Here is a 24,907-nt window from a genome sequence, read left to right as displayed (position 1 = left end):
AGCTTGCTAGTATAGTTAATAGAACAGTAATTTGATAAAGTCGACACCTCTGACATGATACTTGTTTAAATGCTGTTCAATAAGGATGTTCACTGGGGAGTTTTTAAATTCACATTTCACAAAAACAACACAATATACCTCGAATCACAAACATGCTAATTACGTTAGCCTAAATGACCAAATAACGTGTTAGTGCCATCAGACGCTTTTACTCCACTCACTCTAAATTGTATGAATATTAACGCTGATACAAGGTCTTCATGTTGCCTGTGCTACGTGATGAAGTCACCCACTTTTAAAAAAGTATTGGCAGTAAACTATAGCCACCAAAATCAGATATTTTTAAGGCTACGTTAGCTTGTGACCTCTTGGCCAGTGCTGCGGATAGTAGCAACCAATTTGCATCAGGCTGCGTAGTAGCAACTAGCTTTAGCTGGGTCAAAGAACTTACTTCAGCTTTAGTGGATTTACAAATACCTGGAGCAACCAAAATGTAGATTATTGTTTCCCTAAATGTTTTAAAATGTTATCTCACTGCACACCTCAACATATCGGCCCACTTGCTGAGAGAGATACAGACACCCACATTTGAATGAATACAGAGGTGAACATATCAGATGAGCAACTTGTTTTCTCTCTGCGTCTTATCTTGTGAATATAAATATACAAAGTGACTTTTTCGTCATATATTTCTTATTTAGCAACAAGTTCAGACTGACTTTCATCTGTGTGTCAACAGATTAATGAGCTTGTGTCTTCACTGAGAAGAGGAAGTGCCAGCGGACAGTGAAAGTCTGACCTAGGTCAACAGGAAATTGTTGAACACTTTGCCTGGGGAGGGGTGGGGAGGGGCTGGCACATCTGTCGGGGCATGAATATCCCATGAAGGGCCTTTTAATGTGGAAATGAAAAAGAGCACACCCCTTTTAAATTGCAAATGAGAAAATATCAATTGGCTTTCAAGTGTGGAATATCCATTAAAGCCTCTGTTAGTGACTTTGCCTTTAAGGTGAATGATTTTTTTTGGGGTGGGGGGGGGATTTGGCCTTCTGTCTAATTAACACTATTCATGATTTATGTGCACACTAATTCCTGGCGTGAGGAAAAGATTGTTTGTACGCCTTTAATCTATTATTTATTATGAAATGTTAATAAAAACTATGTTTTAAAAAACACATCTCTTTTCAGAAATAGACAAACCAACTGTTACTGTTGGGTTTTAAATAAAAAATGCACCAGGCAGTGGATTGTTGTTTGCAACAACAAACAAGAGCAGTGATGGAAGATCCTTTACTGGTGTTACTAACTAAACTAACAAGACTTCGGTGGGAAATACTCCTTTGACAGAGTCGAAATGATCTGTCGATCTATAGGTTTAATCTTTTGATCGATCAATACAAAAGAAAACAAGCCAAAATGCAAAATGTGCCCTGGTTCCAGCTCCTAAGTGTCTCTATGATAATAGACTGAATGTTTCAGAGTTTTTCAGACAAAACATGCAATTTAAATGTGTGAGTTTCAGCACTTGGAAATCCTAATGGCAACGTTCACTATCATCAGACACTTCATTGACCCAACCATTTATTAAAAAAAATAAATGTGTTAGTTGTAGCCCTAATTGCAAGTAAAGTCCTGCATTACAAATGTTACATAAATATCAGTATTAAAAGGGGTTGGAATTAAAATCTATGAACATTCTAAAATTGAATTAAAATGTCTGGAGATATTGGCAAATGTATGCTGCTGTAGCTGGTGAAAGTGGAGCTGATTGTGAATAAACATTGTGTTGAGGAGCTTGTAGGTCATACGCCTATGTTTCTGCAATAGCAACAGCTTACACCTCACAATTTTAAAGGGGACTTTGAATCCGTTAGGAACTAAAATAGGATGATTTTCTTTTAACATCTTTGTATTTCCCCTGAAAACAGCAATATGGATGAGCACATGCATGGGTTTAATGTAAAACTCTCAATCTGGACAGAACATTGTAACTTCAGCAGTCGGCTAAATAGCACGTAAATACAAATACAACATTTCCCATTGAAATATAGCGTACTAATATTAAATATCCAAAAATATGAATCTGCGACATGAGTAATAGCAGTGTTGGATTGAATTACATAGGCCTGCCTGTAAATTCACACTGGAAAGAGGAAAACCGAACAAACACTGGGTCTGAACCCCCCCATATATATATATATATATATATATATATATATATATATATATATATATATATATATATATATATACATATGTATATATATATATACATTTTATTTTAATATATATATATACACATATATATATATACATTTTATTTTAATATATATATATATATATATATATATATATATATATATATATATATATATATATATATATATATAATTCATTCTTTGTATTGTCCTGCCTGGTGCAACCCTGCAGGATTCAGTGGCGGCAGCGCGGAGGGACTACATGTCCCAGGCGCCCCTGCGGTCCCTCCCCCCGCATACCTCTGGTGTGTGCTCATGCTGCGCGCTGTGGGGATCCTGCGCTGCACAAGTTGCCCCGACAGCAGCAGCGAGGCGCACCGCACACAAAAAAAGTTTCTCCACCGGAATGGGCAAGTTTCAGAAGAGCGCCTTTCTTTCACGTCCCACATCTACGAGCCTGCGAACCACGAGGAGTTGGATATAAGGACCGACTGTGCGGATCTCACGCACCAGATCTTTTTTTGGGGGGATTTGTTCTTGGTGGTTTCTCACTTTGTGTTGTTGGATTGGTCGCGCTTCATCGAAAGAGAAAACTCGAAGAGGGGTGTTCTCTCGTGTGGCCGAGAGGAGGGAGGAGGGGGGGAGAAAGAGAAATGTGTTCCCCGGCGCAGGCTCGCCGTTTGGTGAGGTTTGCCGTGCTTTTCCTCCTGGTTCTGAGGCTCCAGTGCGGATCTGCTGCGGACGCAAGGACGTGTCCCCCTCCATGCGTGTGCATCGGGGAGCTCTTGGACTGCAGTCGGCTGAGAAGGGGCCAAATGCCAGAAGAGCTCCCGGAGTGGACGGTGCAACTGTGAGTCCAGTTAAAGGACCCTACTGTGATGTATAATGTGTGCTTTCTATTTATTGGTTCTTTACTTGGGAGATATGTTCACACCTCTGCACTTGGTGGAACACATTGCTCATCTCTTGTCCTTCCGCACCGATGGGATGATCTACATTCCTGTACAGTGGTACAACACGGGGAATGGGTCGTAAACAGAAAGTAGTGCTGTGGGACAAAAAGAAAAGATTTGACTGTAGAGCTGAAGTAGTCTGTTCACTTTCTGCACAGCTTTTCTTGCTCATCTGAAGTGTGTGTGTGTGTGTGTGTGTGTGTGTGTGTGTGTGTGTGTGTGTGTGTGTGTGTGTGTGTGTGTGTGTGTGTGTGTGTGTGTGTGTGTGTGTGTGTGTGTGTGTGTGTGTGTGTGTGTGTGTGTGTGTGTGTGTGTGTGTGTGTGTGTGTGTGTGTGTGTGTGTGTGTGTGTGTGTGTGTGTGTGTGTGTGTGTGTGTGTGTGTGTGTGTGTGTGTGTGTGTGTGTGGCTTTATTTATCACAGTGGTCCCTGCAGCAGCGTGTCTGTATCCTCGAGGCCAACAGGGAAGCCCAAGCAGCCTTTTTTACACATCAATGTGCTTTTGTCAGGGCCTGCAAACCTCCCCATTAAAGTGTAAACACTTGTGAATAAATCTCCCCAGTGCCTGCGGGTAATGCTTTGAACGTCAGGCCTTCTCATGTATCACTTTAGGATAGGTAGTCGTAATGGTGCTACTATAACAGCTTTTTTTCTTTATTGTTGTTTTCTTGTAGTAATTACAACACGATTTGGCTGGTATTTGTCAGCTGTCACCCATGCAGTAAATACAACTGAGACTGAAAGGCATCCATAATGTTTATAATGGTCTGACAGTGTGGTTACATTTGCATTGGCAATGATTGGCGTTGGTTCAGTCTTCAGCTTCCAGCCTCACACACCTCGAGGGCCTCTAAGCCATAAATCAGATGCAGTCTGTGTGCAGCCTTGGACTGCTTCCTAAAGTAATGTCTCCATTACTCTCCTGTTTGCCTTCTGGCTCCATGAGATGAGATGAGGCTGAGCTCGGCCTGTTGAAGCAGAAACACCAAACACAACTTTAATGGCATGTTCCTTACTGTGTTTCCTCTTTATGGATAATTATGCATACTCGATTTTTATTGCCCCCGCGTTAAGCTGCACTACTTGATTTTTTTTTATCGTACTGTGTTCGGCTGTGGGAGCTCTTGATTCTGTGCCTTGTCGAAGCCGTGCTGCAGAATTTAGTTTTTCTCTTTCTCAAATGTGCTGCTTTGGAAACTTGACATTGCCAGAGAAAACAGACCCAGCCTGAGCCTCATAACCACGGCCAGCCTTCCAAAGAAAATGAAGAAGAAGAAGAAGAAAAAAAAGAAGTTCCACATGGGAAAAAATCTTTTCACTCCAGCATGCTAATTTACGAGTGGCTCTCCAGCACATCTTAAACCCCTTAAACCCTTTGTTTTCCAGCACCCCATTATTTCTGCTGAATTAGCAACTCCAGAGCCAGCCGTGATACTGATTTAAGGAGGAGCGTGTAGGATTAGTTTGAAACAAACTGGCAGAAAGAAAGGGGGGGGAAGGAGAAGACGAGAAGAAGTGGGACGAAGTCATGAGTATGTGGGAGGTTGTTGGGGGGGAAATTGGCCATTTTTATGTTGCCTCACTTTTTATGGTTTGAGAAGTTAGGAGGTAGATATAGCGCCACGTTAGCTAACCTTCCTGGGTTGGAGCTACCAAGCAATCCTGTGTCATTAAACAATATGTGTACTAAAGGCAAAACAGTACACCATTTAATTTAGTAATGGATGGAGAGCTCTAAAATTCATAGAATGACACGAAATGGGGACACTTCTTACTTTTGAATAAAAGACATCCCACCTCTGGAGGTGTTTTAGCTAACGTTACGTAGCGTGAGCTAACATTATTAATCCCAGTAGTTTGCTCATGCTTAACTTTGGTTGCCAACTACCTACTTGTTTTAACTAGCTATTTTAACTAATAGCTATAAGCTAGCAAGCTACAGTTTATCATACGGACCGTTCACAAATGTCATAGTCGTTAATGGGAACGAAATGAAAACCACCAACTCTGTTATATTTTTTTGCTAACGTTTGCTCTTTGGCATTCAAAGTTTTGGCTAACGTGAACGTTCTGTCTCTGCCTTCGCCCACAAAGAGACATTTATGTCCCATAATCGTACTCTAAAACGTTACTGACAGCTCTAGTAACCCCAAAGAGTAGCTCATTTATTCACTTTTCAGTCTGTGATAAGAAAGCTGTGCGGCGCCTTTTCACGCGACCAGCAGCAGATACAGACTGAAGCCTGTACGCAGCACTGTTATCTTGCTCCGCTCAGAGCCTGCTTTGTGAGGGAAGTGGAAGTGTCGGAGCTACTTAGGGTTTATCTAGGGAGTATGATAGGACACCTTTCCCATATGGCCCCCAGCGCTGGAACTACAGCAACAAAAACAACAACACACAGCTCCATGCTCGGAAAGAAAAGCAGGAGGACGGGGGGGAGTAAAACTCTAGTTGAGTGGTTTATATAACTTTCCACCAAAGGACAAAAACAGGCCCCAGAAAATTCGACGGGTGTTTCAGACATATGAAAGGCGTCCCTCTCGCTTTTCTCGACATTGTGAATACATTAGCAGTTGATAGGTTCTTCCCCTCCTCCCAGAGCTCCTTGATGGATTCCAGATGAGGGAGGTGAGGAGAAGGAGGAGCGTGGGGGTAGAGTTTGAGGGGGTGTAAAAAAAAAAAAAGTGTCTGGCACCGCAGCGTTGATCGTGCGCGGCAGCGTCAATAGCTCCACCACTTTATGGTGCACGAGGCTCTGCTTGCCAGACTCCTTGAGCTGCTTTTTAGGCTGCTTTTCAAAACAGACAGCAAAACTGAAAACAAGAGTCTCAGCCGCCCCCCCCCCTCCCCCCGGTGAGCTGCGCGGCCAAGACTTCTTCAGTCCAAGACCAGGCTCCGTCGAGTTTGAGCCAGGATCTGATCCAAAAGAGAGTTCATACAAAATCGAGACGTAGACCAGGAGCTCAAATATTGATGGAGCGGCGTTCTGCTATAAACCCCGACTAAGCGCACATTGCTGGACGTTTGAGGTCCTGAACCTTTCTTCAGACAAAATGCTCAAAAATGTGTGAAATAGACAAAACTAAACCATCCATCAATGGAAACACATGTTTTAAATCTCTTAGATTTGGTTTGAAGTCCAGACACCAGAGAAGAGATCGGGTCCAAGCCTCGGCCAGTGCAGAAACCTCAACTCCAGCAACATTTTACTTTTTTTTTTGTTTTTATCAACTTCCCTCACCAGGTTTCGGCCTCCTTTCAGCACAGAGAGAATCTCGCCGCACAATAACTTATCAGCTTGTCTGTTTTGGCTCTGCTTCTCAGCAGAGGCTTGGAAATGAAGCAAACTTTTGTTTTGGCATCCAAGAAAGTTCTCCCTTTTCCCTAGAAGGAAGACAGGAAAAGTTTGTTTTGGACCTTTTTCATTTGCAAGAAAGTGACTTCAATCAGTCTGGTGCTCGTTCAGTAGTTTATCCTGAAGTGATTTGTCTTTAGTATGAATTCATTGACACCAAATCTTAGAAACAGATTAATGAAGCTCATTTGGAACCAGTTTAACTACTTTGTTAGAAATCTGTTTAAAAAGAGGAAATAGTTGTCAGTTGCTGAAACTATTTTTTCTGTTTGTTTACAGGACGTCAGCAATAAATCCTATTCTTGCTTACTTTTTCTGACCATTCTGTTTCATTTAATCGCAATCCGTTTGAATTAAAGTGACTTCTTTGATGCTGCTCCCAGCACAATAGCACAGATCATTTTTATGTAATTATGTTTGCTATGTAGGCCCAAATGGAAGACTGTAGCAGAAACACAGTCCCCGGTGTATACTTTACCCTTAATTTTTGCCTCGTTTTCTTTTTCCCTTCACAGGGACCTGAGCCATAACAAATTGCAGATGCTTGACGGCACTTTGTTTTCCAAACTACAACATCTCAGTGAAATGTAAGTCTGCCTTGTGTTCATCGGCACGCTCTAGAATTAACACAGGACTTTCCCACCAGCCTCCATCCCTGTCCTGCATTTTGCAAACTGTCTCTTTTCCCTCAATGTGTACAGAAAGCTGAACCACAATGAACTGGATGCGATACCCGATTTGGGCCCGTATGCTTCCAACATCACGACGCTCATTCTGTAAGTAAAACCTTTTTGAAAATGTCTATGAAGGCCTCTCCCTTTTCAGCCTGGTCTGAAGTATAATCCAGAGTTGTCATTGCTGGTTAAAGTAGTGAGCTGGGAAGTGGTCCCCCCCCCTCCTTCTTTCCCCTTTGGAGGGCAAACCCTTTTGGCTGATCCGGTTCCCAGACGGGGCAGTCTGAGACATGGCAGCCAGCCCCAGACAGGTCACGTGGGCGAAGACAAATGCCATCAACAGAAATGGAAATGTTTTGTTTGGTGGCTGCTGCTGGTGTATTTTTAACTCAAGGGCCAGTGACGTGACGCTGGAGAAAAGTCAAATCCGTCATGTGAAAATCCATATTTGGTGGTTTTTGTGCAGATGGATCACAGGTTTCTGTGTGGCCCTTTTTTCATATAAACTTGGCATCCACGAGGTTCCTGAAAATCTTACGATCTCTTGGTCCATCGCTATGAAGAAGAATGAATCCCAGTTTTTGGTGTTAATATGCAGCAGAAATGGTAACCAAGCGTGTCTGATACTGTAAGATTATTCATGGTAAAAAAATGTTTTGCCTTGTCAGATTTCTTCATGCTCAGACTCTAACCAGAAGACGCCTCAGTATTTTGTTGTGCAATACGTGCTTTTTGCAGGAACCACAGATATTAGTGTGTGAAACCTCAACAATTTTATTTGCTTTCTGTGGCGTGTCTCTCCAAAAACCCACTGACGTGAACTTATTTTAGAAGAATGTGTCCGTCTCCCGGCTTGATGAGGCGTATACCTCATCAAGCCCCAACACGACGCTCGCAGGGCCGTCAGACAATTAGTTTGCACGTTTAGCTCCGGAGTTTCACTTCCAGCTGTAGGTTTCAGCTCAGGACAAAGAGCGCGGTGGTTCCTTTTGTTTGGGGAAAGGCTCTGTGCACCTTACATGTCATATTTGACTGCGTTATTTGAGGGTTGTTTTGTGTATATTCTATCCAAGTGTTTCCCTACTGTATGAAGTTACTCTGATTTTATTATAAATTTAATTATGGATTTGTTACCGTGGCCCAGGGAACAAATGTCACCTGGTGTGTGAATGGCCGCATTGTTACCGTAATAGTTATAAAGAGGTCACCGGTTCATCTGCTGCTTTGTTATGCTGTCCAAGTTCCCCTGAGCAACTCTGGATTACATTTGCTGAGCTCCTGCACAGATTCACTTCTAAAAAAACAAAAAACAGACTTTGTCCAAACCATAATTTAAAAAAAGTATTTTTATTTGATTTTGTTGTTCAGTTTGGCTCACTCGAAGTCATGTCATCCATGTTAGCTCTGCCTTAACAAGCTCCAGATACATATATACTGTTTGTTGTAGTAAACGCAGTCCGTTGAGTTCCAGAATAATATCGAACGCAGTCACTTATTTCTCGCAAGATTTTCCTTCCGTTAAAATAAGATGTCTTATATGTATACTCCTCTTGGAAGTCTTTACATTAATTGGTGAAATTAGTCGTTTGTTGTATCTGATGAACTAAACTTGTACCATTTGTTAAACCACATTCACTGTGACCACAGTTGATAATCTGGTCATCGTGGTAAATATTAAACACAATTAAGCACAAGTAGTCACCAAAGTGTCTCAGTAATGTCAGTCAAACAGAAATATCCACCTGGACCTTGCTAGCGTTAGCTTACATTAGCCCCCATTGGCTACTGGTCATACCAGACCAAATAAGGCCAAAGAGTGTACTAAATAAGAGTGTTTTTTTTACCAGAAATACAAGTAGTAGATCAAATTAGCAATACCAATAGTTTGCGTCATCAACACTAATGATGATTTAGTCCCCTTCCTGAGTTTTAAATAGCCATTCTAGCTAATAGCAAGCTAGTAAGCAACTGGTTATCATGATATCCCTTCAGATTAGCTAATGGTCCATTGATACAAAGAAAAGATGTGACTGACATTCATAATTATACATTTTAAGTTATGCTTACGCTGTCTTTTTTGTGTTAAAGGATCACAATGAAATACACAATTATTTAGCCTTTTTGATTTTAAACATCAGTATCTCTCAAAAAACCTCAGAAAAGGCACCCCATTGTGAATCTATTAAACTGCGGTCGGTTCGGGGAGTCGGGAGCATACTTTATTTCATATCAGTCCAAGCAATATGAGGAAGCGAAACACACACAAGAAGAAATTAAAATTCACACTTGCTCTCTCACTCGCACGGAGTGTGTTTGGCCGCTGCCCTCTTCCTTCAGATTAGGTGGCGCAGTGTGAGTTTTATTTATTTATTTTCCCCCAAAAGTTCTCCCCCTGCTTAATTTTCTCCAAGCTGGGAGGGTAGTAAAGAGGGGAGAAGAAAAAAAGACCTCGGGGTATCGAATACCACTTATTCAAACAGCCAGTCAGACATCGCGGCAGCTCTCGCCGGCTCCTTTGACCTCGCAGCTTCGAGTAAAAACAAACGGCAATAACCCAGCAGCTGGTAGTAATTGAGTCGTGATCATCTTAATTAATTGAACAATTTCCCAGGAATTTATGGCGGGGGTAAACCCCGTCACCGCTAAATCCCTCGGCCTGTGTTCAGGGGGGTTCAACAAATGACCCGGAGATTCCAGGTCTGATTAGGTGAACCTCCTGGTATGTCCACGGAAATGGGAGCCTTACTGAGGATGAGAGTTGCAAATATATATATATATATATATATATATATATATATATATATATATATATATATGCAATGGGGATTCAGCAAGGGCTGCAACTAATTCCTATTTTCATAAATCTGTTGCTTATTTTAGATTATTAGTCTTTTAAAAAAGAATGCATTTCACAATTTCACCGGTCCCAGATGATGACGGAAACTTCCGTTTAATCGACGGAGCAGAAGCACGACAGTAAATCGAGCTTAGCAGCAAAGAAAAGACACTTGTTGAAAATCGTAAATGTAGAACTTGCACAGCGTGCAGTTTATGCACTTCAGAAACACGCTTGATACATCAGGAATTTCAGAGCTCCCCCATCACTTTGGTTGAAGGTCCCCTTCAGTTCGCATGTTAGTCCCGTGCCGGCTCTCTCCGCTCCGCCTGGGAGCCGGCACGTCAGCAGGATCGGCCTTCTGAGCGAGATGTATGTGCAGAATTTAATATGGTGTCTCAACAGCGATCGCAGCCCTGGCTTTCATTACAGGCGCCACTGCAGAGAGGGAGTCATCGGATGGCTTCTCAAAACTCTGTTCCTTTTCCAATAGCAAATACCACACACACACACACACACACACACACACACACACACACACACACACACACACACACACACACACACACGCACAAACACACACACACAGATGGTTTTATAAAAAGTGACTTTCCATTTAAAGAGCCCCCCCCCCAAATTAAAAGCATTAGTTTCTGCTCCTTGGCCGGAGCTTTGCTGTGAAACGCAAATAACTGATCTTGAATCTTACATGACAACATCACCTCTCTGTGTGTGTGTGAAAGTGGTCTCTGTGACGGCCAGAAACGCTAGTTTCGTCAAGAGCGCTGGCAGGTAGGCGCTTGTGTGAAAGCCACATTGTGTAATAAAAAGAAAAAAGGATTTATCCCGCTCGCATTTAAGTAATTCGAGGTCTAATGAGGTCTGGAAAGTCTGGAAACGTGTGCAGTTAGTTATCCACACACTGACTATGTATCATGCATAGGAAGCCTTTTGTGTAGATGTAATCACGGCAGCACAACATCATTGATTTTGCTCGCCTCAGTTTAGTAATGAGTGCGTATTCCATCAATACTTGTAATGCCCTGGGCTGTTATTGACACATGGCCCGCCCTCTATTGACTTCCACTAACTGCAGCAAAGCCCTACTACCCCAGTTGTAATGGCACCATAATCACATTATCTGATAGCAAAGTGGACGCACACACATTGGAAGTGTGTGCGTCTGTGTATCACTGAAGTGTACCACGTCGGGCTTGTTTGTGTACGGAGGAGTGTGCATTGATTTAGGGGGGGGGGGGGAGTTTGTAATTGCCTGGTCATGCAGTCACACAGAGTTCACGGTTGACTGCAGGAGAGTACTGCAAAATAGCTATAGCGAGCTCATAGGATTATGGAATAATACGTTTTTTCTGATACATATGTTAAACTCGCAGACAGGAAGTGTGCAGCAGCCCTCTCTCTCTCTCTCCGTGGCTATTCTAGTCCCCCCACCCCTCTGAGAGAGAGAGAGAGAACTGGAAAGACCGGTTCTTTCCCACCAGGCGGCCTTCTCTCTCTCAGCGACCAGTCAGGGGAACATGAAAACCGAGATACAGGTGGTGTGCGGCGCTTTTGTCTGGGACCTGGGGGCCGCGCTCCGTGGAAGGCCCCTCCGCAAATCTCCAAACAAAGCAGCGGCCTGTGCTGTTTTTAATTTAAAATTGTAGACAATGATCTGTATTTCACTGTCACCGCGCACCGGAAACTCTCAATAGATTTAGTTTGGTGTACAGAGCGCTAGGGAGATGTTGTCAGGGGCAGGTGGCACGATGGGGACAAGGCCGCAAAACCCAAAGGGCACGGCAGAGGACTTCTGCAGGTCTGCCCCCCCCCGCCCCTCCCCACCTGATTTGCATATATATATATATATGGAATACATCGGTAATATTCTGTATGTTTGCCTGAAACAACTCATCAATTATCGAAATAGGTGACCAGTAGTCTATCGATAAATCCTGTAGATTGATTGACAGCTCCCGATAATTAAATATTAATATAAACGCCACAACCCAAATTAAACCTGCATTAGGAGGCAACTGTCCGTGGTGTTTTTTCTCCGAGGGGCTGCTGGAAAACGGACTCAGAAAAACTAACAGCTCTCTGGTCAGTAAGGTGTAGGGGGGGGTGTAACCATCGCAATGAATACTGAAAACGAGGCCTGTAGTCTGGTGCATTGGAGGGAATTCCTTCCCCCCCCCCCCACCCCTCACTCTCTCTCTCTCTCTCTACTGCCGAGTCTCATACACAGAGGGCACTGTACAGGCTCTGTTTAGAACTAAGCAGTCCCTGCACTGCAATTTAGGAGGCGTGCAGCTCAGGAAATTGCTGGCCTCTGCCGAGGCATGCTTTCACTGAGGGAATGGTATTCATCAGCCAAGTAATTGGCAGGTTACTTTTTAAAATACCTTGTTGGTAAATTACCTTATAAACAAAATCACACATCACTAAACCAAAAGGTTGTTTGGACTTGGTTTGAAAAGCTGCAACATTGATCATAGCGAGCAATTTGTCGGCATCCTGGAAATATGCATGAAACGTCAGCAAAAAAACAAAAGAAAGGTGCGACAGCGCTTCACGCTGGGTGGTAAGTAACAACTACAAGCGCGTGAGAGTTTTCCTTTTTTGGGGGGGGGGGGGCGAATACCACACGCTACATGAGGGAATTGACTGTTTGCATATCTGGAAACATGAAACTGGTGTGCGCCACTAGTCCAACACAGTATTTGTGTCCTTTTATTGGAGCGACGGTGTCTGTATTTTCAGAGCAAACAACAGGATCAACAGGATCTCCGTGGATCAGCTCCGGCCCTTCCTCGCTCTGGAAACGCTCGACCTCAGCAACAACAACATCGTGGAGATAAAGGCCAGCTCCTTCCCCACGCTGCCTCTCAAGAACCTGTGAGTGCCTGATGGACATCGAGTCGTGGTCTGAATGGGACAAGGCCCACAATGCTCCGCATGTTTCTGTGGTTTTTATTGCGTCTCTTGACTCAATCGTCCTCTCTCAGGTTCCTCAACAACAACCGTATCTCCGCACTGGAGACGGGCTGCTTCACCAACCTCTCCAGCAGCCTGCAGGTCCTCCGGCTCAACCGCAACCGCCTCTCCGCCATCCCGGCTAAGATGTTCCAGCTGCCCAACCTGCAGCACCTGTAAGCTTCGCTGTCTTTTGTTCTTTTAGAGAGATTCTTTCCTAATCCTGTCGGTTCGTGACGCGTCTGATATCGACGCCTTTCCAGACATTCTAAAGAAAATGACTCTTTCCCAAACCTTTTCTGACCTTTGGCCCGACTCCACACTAGTGTCACTTGCTAAGTTGAGGACATGGCTATATACATTCTGTGCGCTTTACTCCTCCGCGTGTGTGTTTCAGGGAGCTGAGCAGGAACCGCGTCCGCCGGGTGGAGGGCCTGACGTTCCACGGCCTGCACGCCCTTCGCTCCTTGAAGATGCAGAGAAACGGCCTCAGCCGCCTGATGGACGGAGCCTTCTGGGGCCTCAGCAACATGGAAGTCCTGTAAGCAACTTTGCACGCGATGTGCATCGTGTTCTGTTCCTCCAAATGTAGTGCACGGTCTCATTGTGTGAACGTGTGTGTGTGTGTGTGTGTGTGGGGGCCTGCAGGCAGCTGGACTACAACAACCTGACGGAGGTGAGTAAGGGCTGGCTGTACGGCCTGCTGACTCTGCAGCAGCTCCACCTCGGCCACAACGCCATCAGCAGGATCCGACCTGACGCCTGGGAGTTCTGCCAGAAACTCAGCGAGCTGTGAGTCCACCCTATTTTATTTTCCCCCTCCCTTTGCACCCCCCGCCCCCCCCCCTCGCTATTCCCTCCTCACTTTCCATTCACACTCTGAACTCCCAACACTTCTCTGTGTCGCCCTCTCCTCCCCTCTGGCACCCCCGCCTGAACTTCCTCACACTCCAGTTCCTCTTGTTGCCGACAGACCCTAACCCCCCCCCCCCCCACACACACACACACACACACACACACACACACACAGACAAAGCAGCGCCTCTTATGCTCTGCCAGTGAGTGCCAACATGTTCCACACCCCTTTGCCTCTTCTCTTTTCTGCCGTCACTTAAACCAACATATCGGTCTCCGGAAGTCCCACTTCTTCGTCTTATTGGAAATTGCATTATTAGTTGCAGTCTCTCTCCACGTCAAACACTACGTTACCCACAAACTTCAGTGATTTACCCCCTCATCAACACACATTCCTGGAAGCAGATTGAATTTCCTTTGTTGTGGCTCTTGTTTACAGCAGCGGTCAGTTCAGTGTCTGGAGTGTTCACAGATAGGTTGTCCCCCCCCCCCCTGTTTCGCTCACTCTTATCACACAAAGCTGAGAGTAAACAAGCCGCCTGTTGGCTGGGACATGCCCAGCTATCTGATTTGTTCTCATCTAAGTTTACTCGAAAGAAAACACATTTGTTTCACAAGTTCTGTTTTGTTGATCTCTTCAAACTCATACGAAATAAGTCGCAATCCAATAGTTTCATTTTTTTCATGTTTTTTTTCTGTCCTTCAGCGACCTCTCCTTCAACCATCTGTCCAGACTGGAGGAATCCAGCTTCGTAGGCCTCAGCGTGCTGGACGAGCTCCACATCGGAAACAACCGCGTGAGCTTCATTGCAGACGGGGCTTTTCGCGGCCTCTCCAACTTGCAGAAGCTGTAAGTTGAATTCAAAAGTTTCAGACAAAAGGCTGCAAAAAGGGTTTCCCAGTGTTTCTGTCCTCTTCGTGTGTGACTGATGCTCCTCGTCTTTTCAATGGGAAATCAAATATACTGAATGGAGTCGGTTTTAAACTAGTACAAGTCCCTCCCTCACCCTCTTTAAAGCCACCTCCACCATCAATCCGCTGCCTGAGTGGAAATATCCTGCCTGATGTGTTTTGGGGATGTGAAATAGATTACCGTGTTGAGGTCTCTCCACACACAGAAAACAACAACCTCAGAGGCACAGCCCCGACCTCAACAACCCTCCTCTCCCCTCTTTCCCAACGTCTCCCCTTCCTCCTCCTAACCCCCACTCCCACGCCCACATACACCCATCCCCCCTTTCCCACAGAGAGGCTCAGTAACATTTCCCCTGGTTAGGATTTTTTAACTGGAACCAAATGTAAGCTTCACTGCTGAGGTCACCGTAGGGCAGGTGTGCAGCTAGGTGGACACGGATAGCTTCAGGGCTTCAAATCCACCAGCCCCTCCCATAAACACCCCCCTCACACAAACACACACACACACACACACACACACACACGCACACACCCTTCCTCAATCTCAATCAGCCATAACCAGGCATGTCGAGGAGGAAAATAGCAGTTTGAAAACATTAGAGCAGCTGAGGGATCAAAGGGGCAATTTCTCTGGGCAAGTCTTGGCTTTTAGGGATTTAGCACTCAAATGCTGTGTATTGAGTTGTTTGGTGTACTTTTATAGCAGTTATATAATCTGTCCATATTTTTTCAGCCGTCACAACTTTGTTGTTTGATAGCAGAAGATGTTTCATGCAACATTAACGTTAATCGTTGGGATCATTCAACGAGCAAGAGCTTTTCTTGGAGAGCCGCTAAGAATTCCATTAAAGTAAAAAGTGGAGAGGCTAATTTCTGTTTTCTGGTTGCGCCAGCAAATTTAAACTTAGTAAAAACGTACGATATATCTAATCTCAGCAGAGATTTACGTAACACTAAATTGAAACTGTTAGCACCACACAAAGTGGTTCTTACAAAGAGATTAATTTTTAATTAATTTTAACGCTGCCAGATGTGGCTGTTGGCTAACTGAACCCACTAGCTAAAAGTACGTTAGCTAGCTCGTTTTTTGAGGCATGAACACCAACAATGAATTTATGGAGGATTTTTTTGTCGTTAATATAAAACGTTAGTTGATGATGATAGTATAGCTATCATGAATGACATAATATTTTATGATTTATGTTTTTCCTTATTTCAAAGGTCTACTCTTTACTCTAAACAGAGCTATCGTTAGCTTTGTTAGTTTTCACAGTTAGCTTCAAAAACCTGGCTGGGTGTAAATAATAAAATAATAGCTAGTCTCTATTTAATAAAGTGTGTTTTATTTTAGTGGTGTGTAAAACTCCAGTTAGTTAACACTTATATCGAATTTAATTAGAGTTCATAAAAAGTCAGGGAGATTTCACAAAAACAATCCCTCTTTTTCACAGAAATGTAAAATATCGCAGATTCATTATGTTTTTAATGGAGAATCTGTTGCAACACATCTCCTACATATTTGAATTGCATGCAGAGTATATTTATCCCCTCAAATGAAGTTTAAAATGCAGCACACATGTTATATTGCAGCATTTCCTTGTAACCCTTTTCTATACAATGCAGAAAAGCCATTGCAGACTTTTAAAAGCGCCGCAAAGGCCAGGCAGGAACTTCCCGTAAGGGGCATGGAGCCGCTTTTAAAGCCTTAAACGTTTTCTCCCTCAAACGAAATGTAAAGCCGTATAAAGTTTTATTAACATCGCAAGTGCAGTTGTTTTCTGGGCGTGGATTTTTTTACGAGGTGGTATGTCTTTGTTTCTTCGGGAAAGGGATCTCCAAAATAATGAAATCTCCTGGACCATTGAAGACATGAATGGCCCTTTCTCTGCCCTGGACAAGCTGAAAAAACTGTGAGTTCATTGTCGACGTTAACGTGATGTTTCACCCTGGTCTGGCTGACTTTATGGAACATGAACAAAACAAGGCCAGCGAGCAAAAGTTAAAAATTGATGAGAATCTTGTCGTTTTCCCAGATTTCTGCAGGGGAACCAGATCCGCTCGGTGACCAAGAAGTCTTTCTCTGGCCTGGACGCGCTGCAGCACCTGTGAGTCGGCCTTGTGTTTCACTGATTGTTTCCATAAGTCCGAGCCGTAAACTAAGCAGGGTGAATCACACAGAGGCTGTTTGTTAGAGCCGTACACCCAAACTGTCTTCTCCCATTCCCCCGCTTTGATGTGGAATCAAGAAGAAGAAAAAAGCTCTACCATTAGTATCTTTACATGTGTGCCAGACTATATCGATCACCAAGGCAAGTGGAGAGAACTCTGTGTGTGTGTGTGTGCGTGTGTGTGTGTGTGTGTGTGCACACACACAACAGCTGCATTTGATTCTCATTAGAGTTTTTTCCCAGCCGCTGCAAGAGCTCAAAGCAGCCCAGAGTTGGGCCTCTCTTGATTAACACAGCAAACTGCTGCCCAGAGTTTTATTGTTCTGGAGCACAGACCTTTTTTTCCTCTCGATTGAAGTTGTTGTAGCCTTCCCTCTACACGGCTGTTGTTGGCAGAAAAAGCTGCCATCTCTCCGTGAGGATGTTGCCCGTCCTAATTTATTTTTTCTTGTCTCTCTTCAGAGATTTGAGCAACAACGCCATCATGTCCATCCAGGCGAATGCCTTCTCTCAGATGAAGAACCTGCAGGAGCTGTAAGTATGACCCTGTCTAAGGGCAGCTTTAGATAGTCTCTTTGGGTTTATGTGGGCCAGGTGAAAGTCATTATGGTCTGCTGGGAAAGGCCGCACCAAGCAGCGCTTGCTTCAGTGTTATTAACGGCTTCACAGGTTCCTTTGTCTCCCTCCGCTAAAGGGTAGTGTCTGGTATTCTTTATTTCCCCAAGATTATTGCGACTTGATGTTGCACTGTTTTCCCCTTCCTCTGGAGATTCCACTCGCGACCAAAATCACTGAAAACCAACCAAGTGATATTATTTACTTGTGAATTAAGTTGTTGTTTTTTTGCGGTATCTTCTCTCCTGGCAGGCGTCTGAACACCTCCAGCCTCTTGTGCGACTGCCAGCTGAAGTGGCTTCCCGTCTGGGTGGCAGAACAAACCTTCATGCCCTGCGTCAACGCCAGCTGCGCCCACCCGCAGATGCTGAAGGGCAGGAGCATGTTCGCCGTCAGCCAGGAGGAGTTTGTGTGTGGTAAGTGATGCATTCACTTGGTGTAACACCTTTACACACACACACACACACACACACACACACACACACACACACACACACACACACACACACACACACACACACACACACACACACACACACACACACTCACAGGTTTTCCATTTACAAGCTGACCCAGATTGTTCAGTATTTTCCTCCCTGACTCCTGGTCAAGCTAATGAGCCTCGAGGAGAGAACATTATGGAAATGTACTAGGTTAAGTTTTCAGCTTTCCTCATTACCATCACAGAGATATACTGAGGAAATATTTCAGTTCAGTTTTTCCCCTTTCACATGTGCCAATAAAACCAAAATGCACCAGAAATTTGCTGAATGGCCATTTCAAGACCTGAACACATAGATCGTTTTACACAGACATTTCAAACTCTCTCTTTTGTTGTTATCCCAGATGACTTCCCAAAGCCTCAAATCACCGTACAGCCGGAGACCCAGTCGGCGCTCAAGGGTACCAACGTGACGTTCGTCTGCTCGGCGGCCAGCTCCAGCGACTCGCCCATGACCTTTGCCTGGAAGAAAGACAATGAGGTCCTGAACGACGCGGAGATCCACAACCAGGCCCACTTGCGGTTGCAGGGAGGCACGGCAGGCGAGACGGAGGTGACGGAGTATACAACCACCCTGGAGCTACGTAATGTGGAGTTCTCCAGCGAGGGGAAGTACCAGTGCGTCATCTCCAACCACTTTGGATCGTCCTATTCCACCAAGGCCAGACTCACGGTCAACAGTAAGTTTGGGGTGGGAGAAGCCAATCGGTTGGAATGTGTCTTTATCTAGAAGGTTCATAAAACGCCTCTCAAATTCCTAAACGATTCCAATGTCCTGTCGTTATCTCATTTCCAGTGATGCCTTCCTTCACCAAGATGCCGATGGACCTGAGTATCCGAGCTGGAGCAACAGCCAGGCTGGAATGTGCCGCCGTTGGTCACCCTTCCCCTCAGATCGCCTGGCAGAAAGACGGAGGCACCGACTTCCCTGCCGCCCGCGAACGCCGTATGCACGTCATGCCGGAGGACGACGTGTTTTTCATCGTGGACGTGAAGACCGAGGACATCGGCGTTTATAGCTGCACGGCTCAGAACACAGCCGGAGCCATTTCTGCAAACGCGACGCTCACTGTGCTAGGTGAGGAACGGCACTCTGAGAGCAAAGGAACTCTTTGTTCAGAGCTTTCATTTTAAGTTGACGGGCTTGTGTGAAGGACAAATAGACTACGTTCGTGAATCAGTGTGATATTTTTGGTTCCTTGTCACACTTAACTGTTCTATTCTATTGCTTTGGTCCTCCTCTTTTAGAAACACCTTCCTTCTTGCGGCCCCTCATGGATCGCACGGTGGCCAAGGGCGAAACCGCCGTCCTCCAGTGCATAGCTGGCGGCAGCCCTCACCCGAGGCTGAACTGGACCAAAGACGACAGCCCCCTGGTAGTGACCGAGCGCCACTTCTTCGCAGCCGCCAACCAGCTCCTCATCATCGTCGACGCTGCAGAGGCGGACGCGGGGAAGTACACCTGCGAGATGTCCAACGCGCTGGGCACGGAGAGGGGCAACGTTCTGCTGGCGGTCATCCCAAATCCCAACTGCGACTCCGGGGTGCAGGGCGGCGTGGGAGTCGGCATGGTGAGCGGCGCGGGATCGGACGGCGATGGGTGGACCACGGTGGGAATCGTCATCATAGCCGTGGTGTGCTGCGTGGTGGGCACGTCGCTGGTGTGGGTGGTCATCATCTACCACACGCGGCGACGCAATGAGGACTGCAGCGTCACCAACACAGGTCGGTGCATAGTGGTTGTTGGGAGGTTAACCTCCGTTTGATCGAGGACATCTGTTGACAAAAATGGAAGTGTGTGACATAACTTGATGTACTCGCGCTCCCAGATGAGACCAACCTGCCGACCGACATCCCCAGCTACCTGTCCTCCCAGGGAACGCTCGCCGACCGACAGGACGGCTACATCCCATCAGAGAGCGGCAGCAGCCATCAGTACATGGCTTCGGCAATCAGCGGCTTCTACCTGCAGCCTAAAGACATGAACGGTAAAACACCTGCCCTTTTATTCTTTGTCCTAAAATGGAATCCCTCTGCAGACGTTTTTCTTACATGGTTGTGTTCCTTCAACCTGTACAGGTTTCTATCAGCTTGATACAGGAAGTGAAACCGACATGGAGGCGGCCATCGATCCTCTGCTCTGCCATTACCAAGGTCCCATCGGCTCACTGCTTCGCCAAGAGAACTTGTACTCCACTGACCCGACAGAAGTCTTCACAGGTCTGTGTGATGCTTCCGTTAAATAGAAAATGTTAGTCTCTTAGACTGTTATTGATCTAGAACATTATACAACATCATAATATTGGAAGTACTGATCATTTATATATTTGTTTTCCTTTTAGGCTGTTCCATCGACCAAAAGCCCGTCTGCATTGAGTCCTACAGCGGCAGCCTGACCAACTCTAAAATGAGGGACTACTTCCTGTCTGAGCATTTTGACCTCTGCTCCTCCTCTGTGCTGATGCAGCTCCCCAACGCCAGTCTCCACCACGGCCCCTCTCCACAGCAGAGTGACCGCCGGCCATCTGCGGAGGAGGTTGAAGCTAACGACTACGGGAAGCCTCACGAGTGCCTTTCCCCCTCCAACACCTTCATGGGTACGTCTGAAGTCGATCGTTTGTACAAAACCTTTCCGGATGTCCTCTGTACGTTGGTCTGACTTCTCATTGCCCCCGTTTTCGCTCAGGAACATTTGGGAAGGCTCCGTGGAGGCCTAGCAAGGACCTTTACCCGGGCTTCCCACCGCCGTTGGTGACGCATAACGGGATGACTCTGCACGAGAATCCCTACACGGCTCCGGATGCCAATTCCGACCCGGAGGAGCACAGTCTCGCCAAGGACTCGGCGTCGGAGCAGAGCAACAGCGTTTATGAGCAGCCGTTTGACAGCAGCAGGACAGATCCCTTCACCCAGCGCAGAACGAGCACTTAGCTCAGTGACACTTGCTTTTCGTGAAGAGGACGACCAAAAAAAAAAAAGAATAACTTCTACCTCACTGAATGGACACTTTTGCAATAAAGGACTCCTGAAATGTGCAACGAGTGAATGTAACGGACAATTTGATGTTCCTAGAGGAAAGTCAAAAGGAGCATATTAGCAGCTGTTCGTCAAGGACACGGCTTCAGCTAAATAATATAGATGAATATATACAGTTTTTTTATATAAAGTTTATTATATTTTGTAAATTGTATATAAACAGATTCCATTATTTTTGCTTACCATTTGTGTACAAGTATTTTGCAGCCCTGCGAATTCTGTTATTCCAGCTTTGAATGAAGCAATGTTTTGCACATATGTAAACAATAAAAGAAAACACCTTAATGTGTGCTGCTGCATTCACCTCAGAGCTCCGAGTCTTCAATGATGTTACTGTCTTCATGATGCAGGAGGTTTGAGATTTGGAGCACGCGGTGCTGCTGCTGGTGGGTCTTGAACGCTGGCCTTCTAGAGCAGCACCGCAGACCGCCCAAGGACGCCCCGGGTCTGTCATCAGTCAGCCCCCCCACTAAGAAAGTGAGACAGAGAGGACGTTTAACTGTTTGGAATCGAAATCTGGTTCCATGTGGGGCCGGGAAATGACTTGCAAACGGATTTACTGTTGATTTACTGAACTAATGATTCAAAGCAAGCTGGGATTTTGCATGCGTTTGCCATGTTGGAACTTAAATAAATACTGGAAAATATCCATAATGATATCCTGACCATGATCTCAACCATATGTCCCTCCCCCCTCCCTCACCGGTACTTCTATTACTAATACTGGTACTAATAAATACCATTATAACAACATTTGTTATAGCAGTTCTGCACTAAAACACAGATAACACACAACATAAATACTGCTTACACACAATACATGTTGTTAATATTACTACTAGCTCTACCACTATCATTATTAATATTATGTGCATTACTAATTGCTCTCCACTGTTGATTCTGCCAGGACTGATACAACTTGGACCACTTCTGCTTCTTCTACCAGAAGTAGTAATGGTCGTAGTAGCTGAGAGATCAGTATTAAGAGTACTCGTAGCAGTAATAGGTGCAGTGGCAATATTTGAATATGTGCTCAGGATTTTCATAATACCATGCCCACGTGTGCGCTGAAGCTATTACTCCTGCAGCCAGCTCTGATTCCCCGCCTCTGTGAATAATAATGACTCTATTAATAGTGATGCTCATAATTAAATACAAATTGAAATTCATTCATGTTAAACCCACAAACTGCTCGTTGTTAGAACAGAGACAGCACAATGTCGCTTAGCTCAAACGGTTTGCCAGATGATGATGCCCCCCCCCTCCCCCCTCCCCTTTCTCGCCCGGCGGTTTGTTGTTTCAGGCCTCTCCTCTCCAACTCGTGTGGGGGGGGGGGGAAAGGTGTGTTTGTGCTCTGGGCCTCGCTGTTGAAACTTGCACTTGGAAAGCGTCTTGCGGTTCTCCGTCTGCCACAGTGGAGTTTATTTACCAAAACGGCAGCAGTTAGGACGGGATTTAGTCAGATCGCCTATTCAAGGACGGTTGTTTCCGTCCTGCAGCGTGAAGACAACTGGAGAGAAAAAAGTAGTCAAATTGACTTTTTGTTGTAATCCTATCCGTTTGTGTTTGGAAATGCTGACGATGAGATTTGCTTTCGCAGGACGAGTTCTTCCTCCCCCGTCCTTCTGGCTGACTAATGTTTAAGTACACCTGGTTGTTGGCTACGCTGCGTCGGTTTCTAGGCCTTTACCCCACTGCAAAGGAATGAGGAGGTTTGTTGGAAGTCTTGCCAGTTCTTTGAGGAGGCTGCGATTAAGATGGTGGAGCCACACACATATTCAAACACCTGGGAAACAGCTGCTGCTGCTGCTGCTGCTACGGCAACATTCAAGGATCAGTCCACTTCTGCCTAATAACGTTATCGCAGTGTGAAGTCTGGTTTAGAGCAGGAACCATGTCTAACAACACGAATCCCCCTGGATGGATAAGTGAGGCCGGGGGAGTGATACACGATGAACTCAGTGCGTTCTGACTTCGGCACAGTGTGCTGATAGATGCCAAAATATTGAATCGCTACGAAACACATTGTTTGCGATCCCTGTTGCGTTTCTTGTTCCTGTTGATAATTAGCTAAACAGGGAGGATATAAAACAACGTGAGGGGCTTTGTTGGTGATACGGTGCCTCAGGTGCCAGTGTGACATGAAATAGGATCCAGGAAGTCCAGTTTGAAAGTTTTTACCAGCACTCGATCAAGCAGACATGGATCAACGCAGCATTCATTTGAAGTTTTTAATTCACTCTCCTTTTGGCTCTGTTTTTGGTCTCCACCGACTCCTGAGGGGAGTATTTGTCTCTTTCGCTGCTACTTGCTCGACCCGTTTACCTTTTTCAGGTGCAAAATACAAACTCACACATGTTTACAGGAGTTTCCAATAGACATCAAGGAGCATTCTCTGGCTCAAGCAGAAGTAGGCCCGGCAGGTTGAGGGAAAACAGATAAAGTGCTATGTTTATTACAAAATGACTTGTGGATTGTGTTGCGGTGGTCATTGTGAACCATGTAAGAGGATCTGAGGGGGACTTTTCCTTGAACTGCCTTGCTCAAGGTCACTTAATTGCAACTGTGGGAAGAAAGTTTCTTCAGAGTTTAACAGCTGGAGGGGTGGATTCAAACGTTCTCCTCAACAATACACAATTCCCTTTTTTTGTGGGCAAGATTTGACACGTAACTAAATTCTGCATGTTACAATTAAGCGGGTGGATGTAATTCCCCTCAGAATGGTTCATTTGCTACTTCGGGAAAGTCCAAAAAACAATTTGTGGCCTAACGAGCGACTGAGGCGTTTCCACTTTTTAAAAAGGCGCTGGGGATACTGCCGAGTCTGCAAAACAAGCGACAAACTTCACATTTCCAGTCAGGAGGGGAAAAGAAAACACCGGCCAGATTGCAGAATAATTTCCCTTCTTTGATTCCGCGTCCAGAGAAATGAGACAGGAAGTTGACAATTCCTCCCAGACCACCAATGACTGGCAGACGGCTGAGGGAATCCACTACTCCCTGGTCTCAGATCAGCGTCCAATCTACATGGAGTGTTCATGTCAGCAGTCAAACACTGATCCAGGGTCAGCTCCTCAGGCCTTCTCTGCTCTCTGCGCCCCAGGGACCCCAGGGAAAATTAATTTAGCATGCCACGCACGGTCTTATCTCATTGCCAGACACTCTGGATTTTGTAGCTAATTTGCCTTGAATATTGCCAGATGTGGTGACATGCAGACAGATGTTTATTATATTAAATAGCTGAAGGCGGCTTGCAGACATTATTATTCCTCTGTCACAAAGCTCCGGAAATCAGCTGGAGGATGGGTGTCTGACTTTTACGACCACTGGGCTTGTTTCTATACATTAGATATGCTTTGTCAGTGCTAAAATATACACATTTTAAAAATGAGGTGACCCCAGCTTTCGGTATGTGAGGTCACACTCACTTTGGGTCCGACATTCAAACTGTTGACAGACAAATCCAACAAGATTTGTGTTGTGTTGCTTTCCCGGGTGGTTTTCCCTCTCCCCCTGGCGGATCCTTTTAGCTTTCCCTCCTATGTGACAAAACATTTTGATCATTCCCAGATTATTTTCAAGCTTGGTGAATCTTTTGGCCATATCGAATCACAGTAACAGCATTCGCCGGGCGCAGACACCAGCTGAAGCCCACTTCAGCTCGGTAACACGGAGCTGCAGAAATCCCACGGTCATATAATATGTTCACACAATTTTCCATCAGTGTGAATCCCAGCACGGACTCCATAAAACCCCATCAGACCCCATCAGAACATCTCTTTTCAATCTTCAATCCAGCCAGGGCTCTTTGTATGCTTAAAAGCA

General features: G+C 45.2%; 1 protein-coding gene across 1 annotated transcript; it reads left to right on the top strand.

Annotated features, from left to right (window-relative positions):
- Positions 1-2,540: 2,540 nt before the first annotated feature.
- On the top strand, positions 2,541-21,354 carry lrig3 (leucine-rich repeats and immunoglobulin-like domains 3). Its single transcript, XM_034526761.1, has 19 exons — positions 2,541-3,048; positions 7,021-7,092; positions 7,207-7,281; positions 12,779-12,913; positions 13,024-13,167; positions 13,389-13,532; positions 13,640-13,783; positions 14,553-14,696; positions 16,591-16,671; positions 16,795-16,866; positions 17,392-17,463; positions 17,797-17,960; positions 18,391-18,726; positions 18,843-19,124; positions 19,295-19,771; positions 19,876-20,034; positions 20,126-20,266; positions 20,389-20,643; positions 20,733-21,354. Exons 1-19 carry the CDS (start codon positions 2,852-2,854, stop codon positions 20,975-20,977), a joined length of 3,339 nt encoding a protein of 1,112 aa, XP_034382652.1. The 5' UTR covers positions 2,541-2,851; the 3' UTR covers positions 20,978-21,354.
- The last annotated feature ends 3,553 nt before the right edge of the window (positions 21,355-24,907 follow it).

Source organism: Cyclopterus lumpus, chromosome 23 (genome assembly GCF_009769545.1).
Source record: "Cyclopterus lumpus isolate fCycLum1 chromosome 23, fCycLum1.pri, whole genome shotgun sequence".
Classification (NCBI taxonomy): domain Eukaryota; kingdom Metazoa; phylum Chordata; class Actinopteri; order Perciformes; family Cyclopteridae; genus Cyclopterus; species Cyclopterus lumpus.
The sequence above is the reverse complement of the archived record's forward strand: the minus strand, read 5'-3'. Positions and strand labels throughout refer to the sequence as shown.

Bases quoted from the DNA above. Each gene is read 5' to 3' on its own strand.
- lrig3 (XM_034526761.1), top strand. From the start codon at position 2,852: ATGTGTTCCCCGGCGCAGGCTCGCCGTTTGGTGAGGTTTGCCGTGCTT. The intron at 12,914-13,023 runs GTGAGTGCCTGA...GTCCTCTCTCAG, and splicing joins ACGCTGCCTCTCAAGAACCT to GTTCCTCAACAACAACCGTA. The intron at 18,727-18,842 runs GTAAGTTTGGGG...TCTCATTTCCAG, and splicing joins GGCCAGACTCACGGTCAACA to TGATGCCTTCCTTCACCAAG.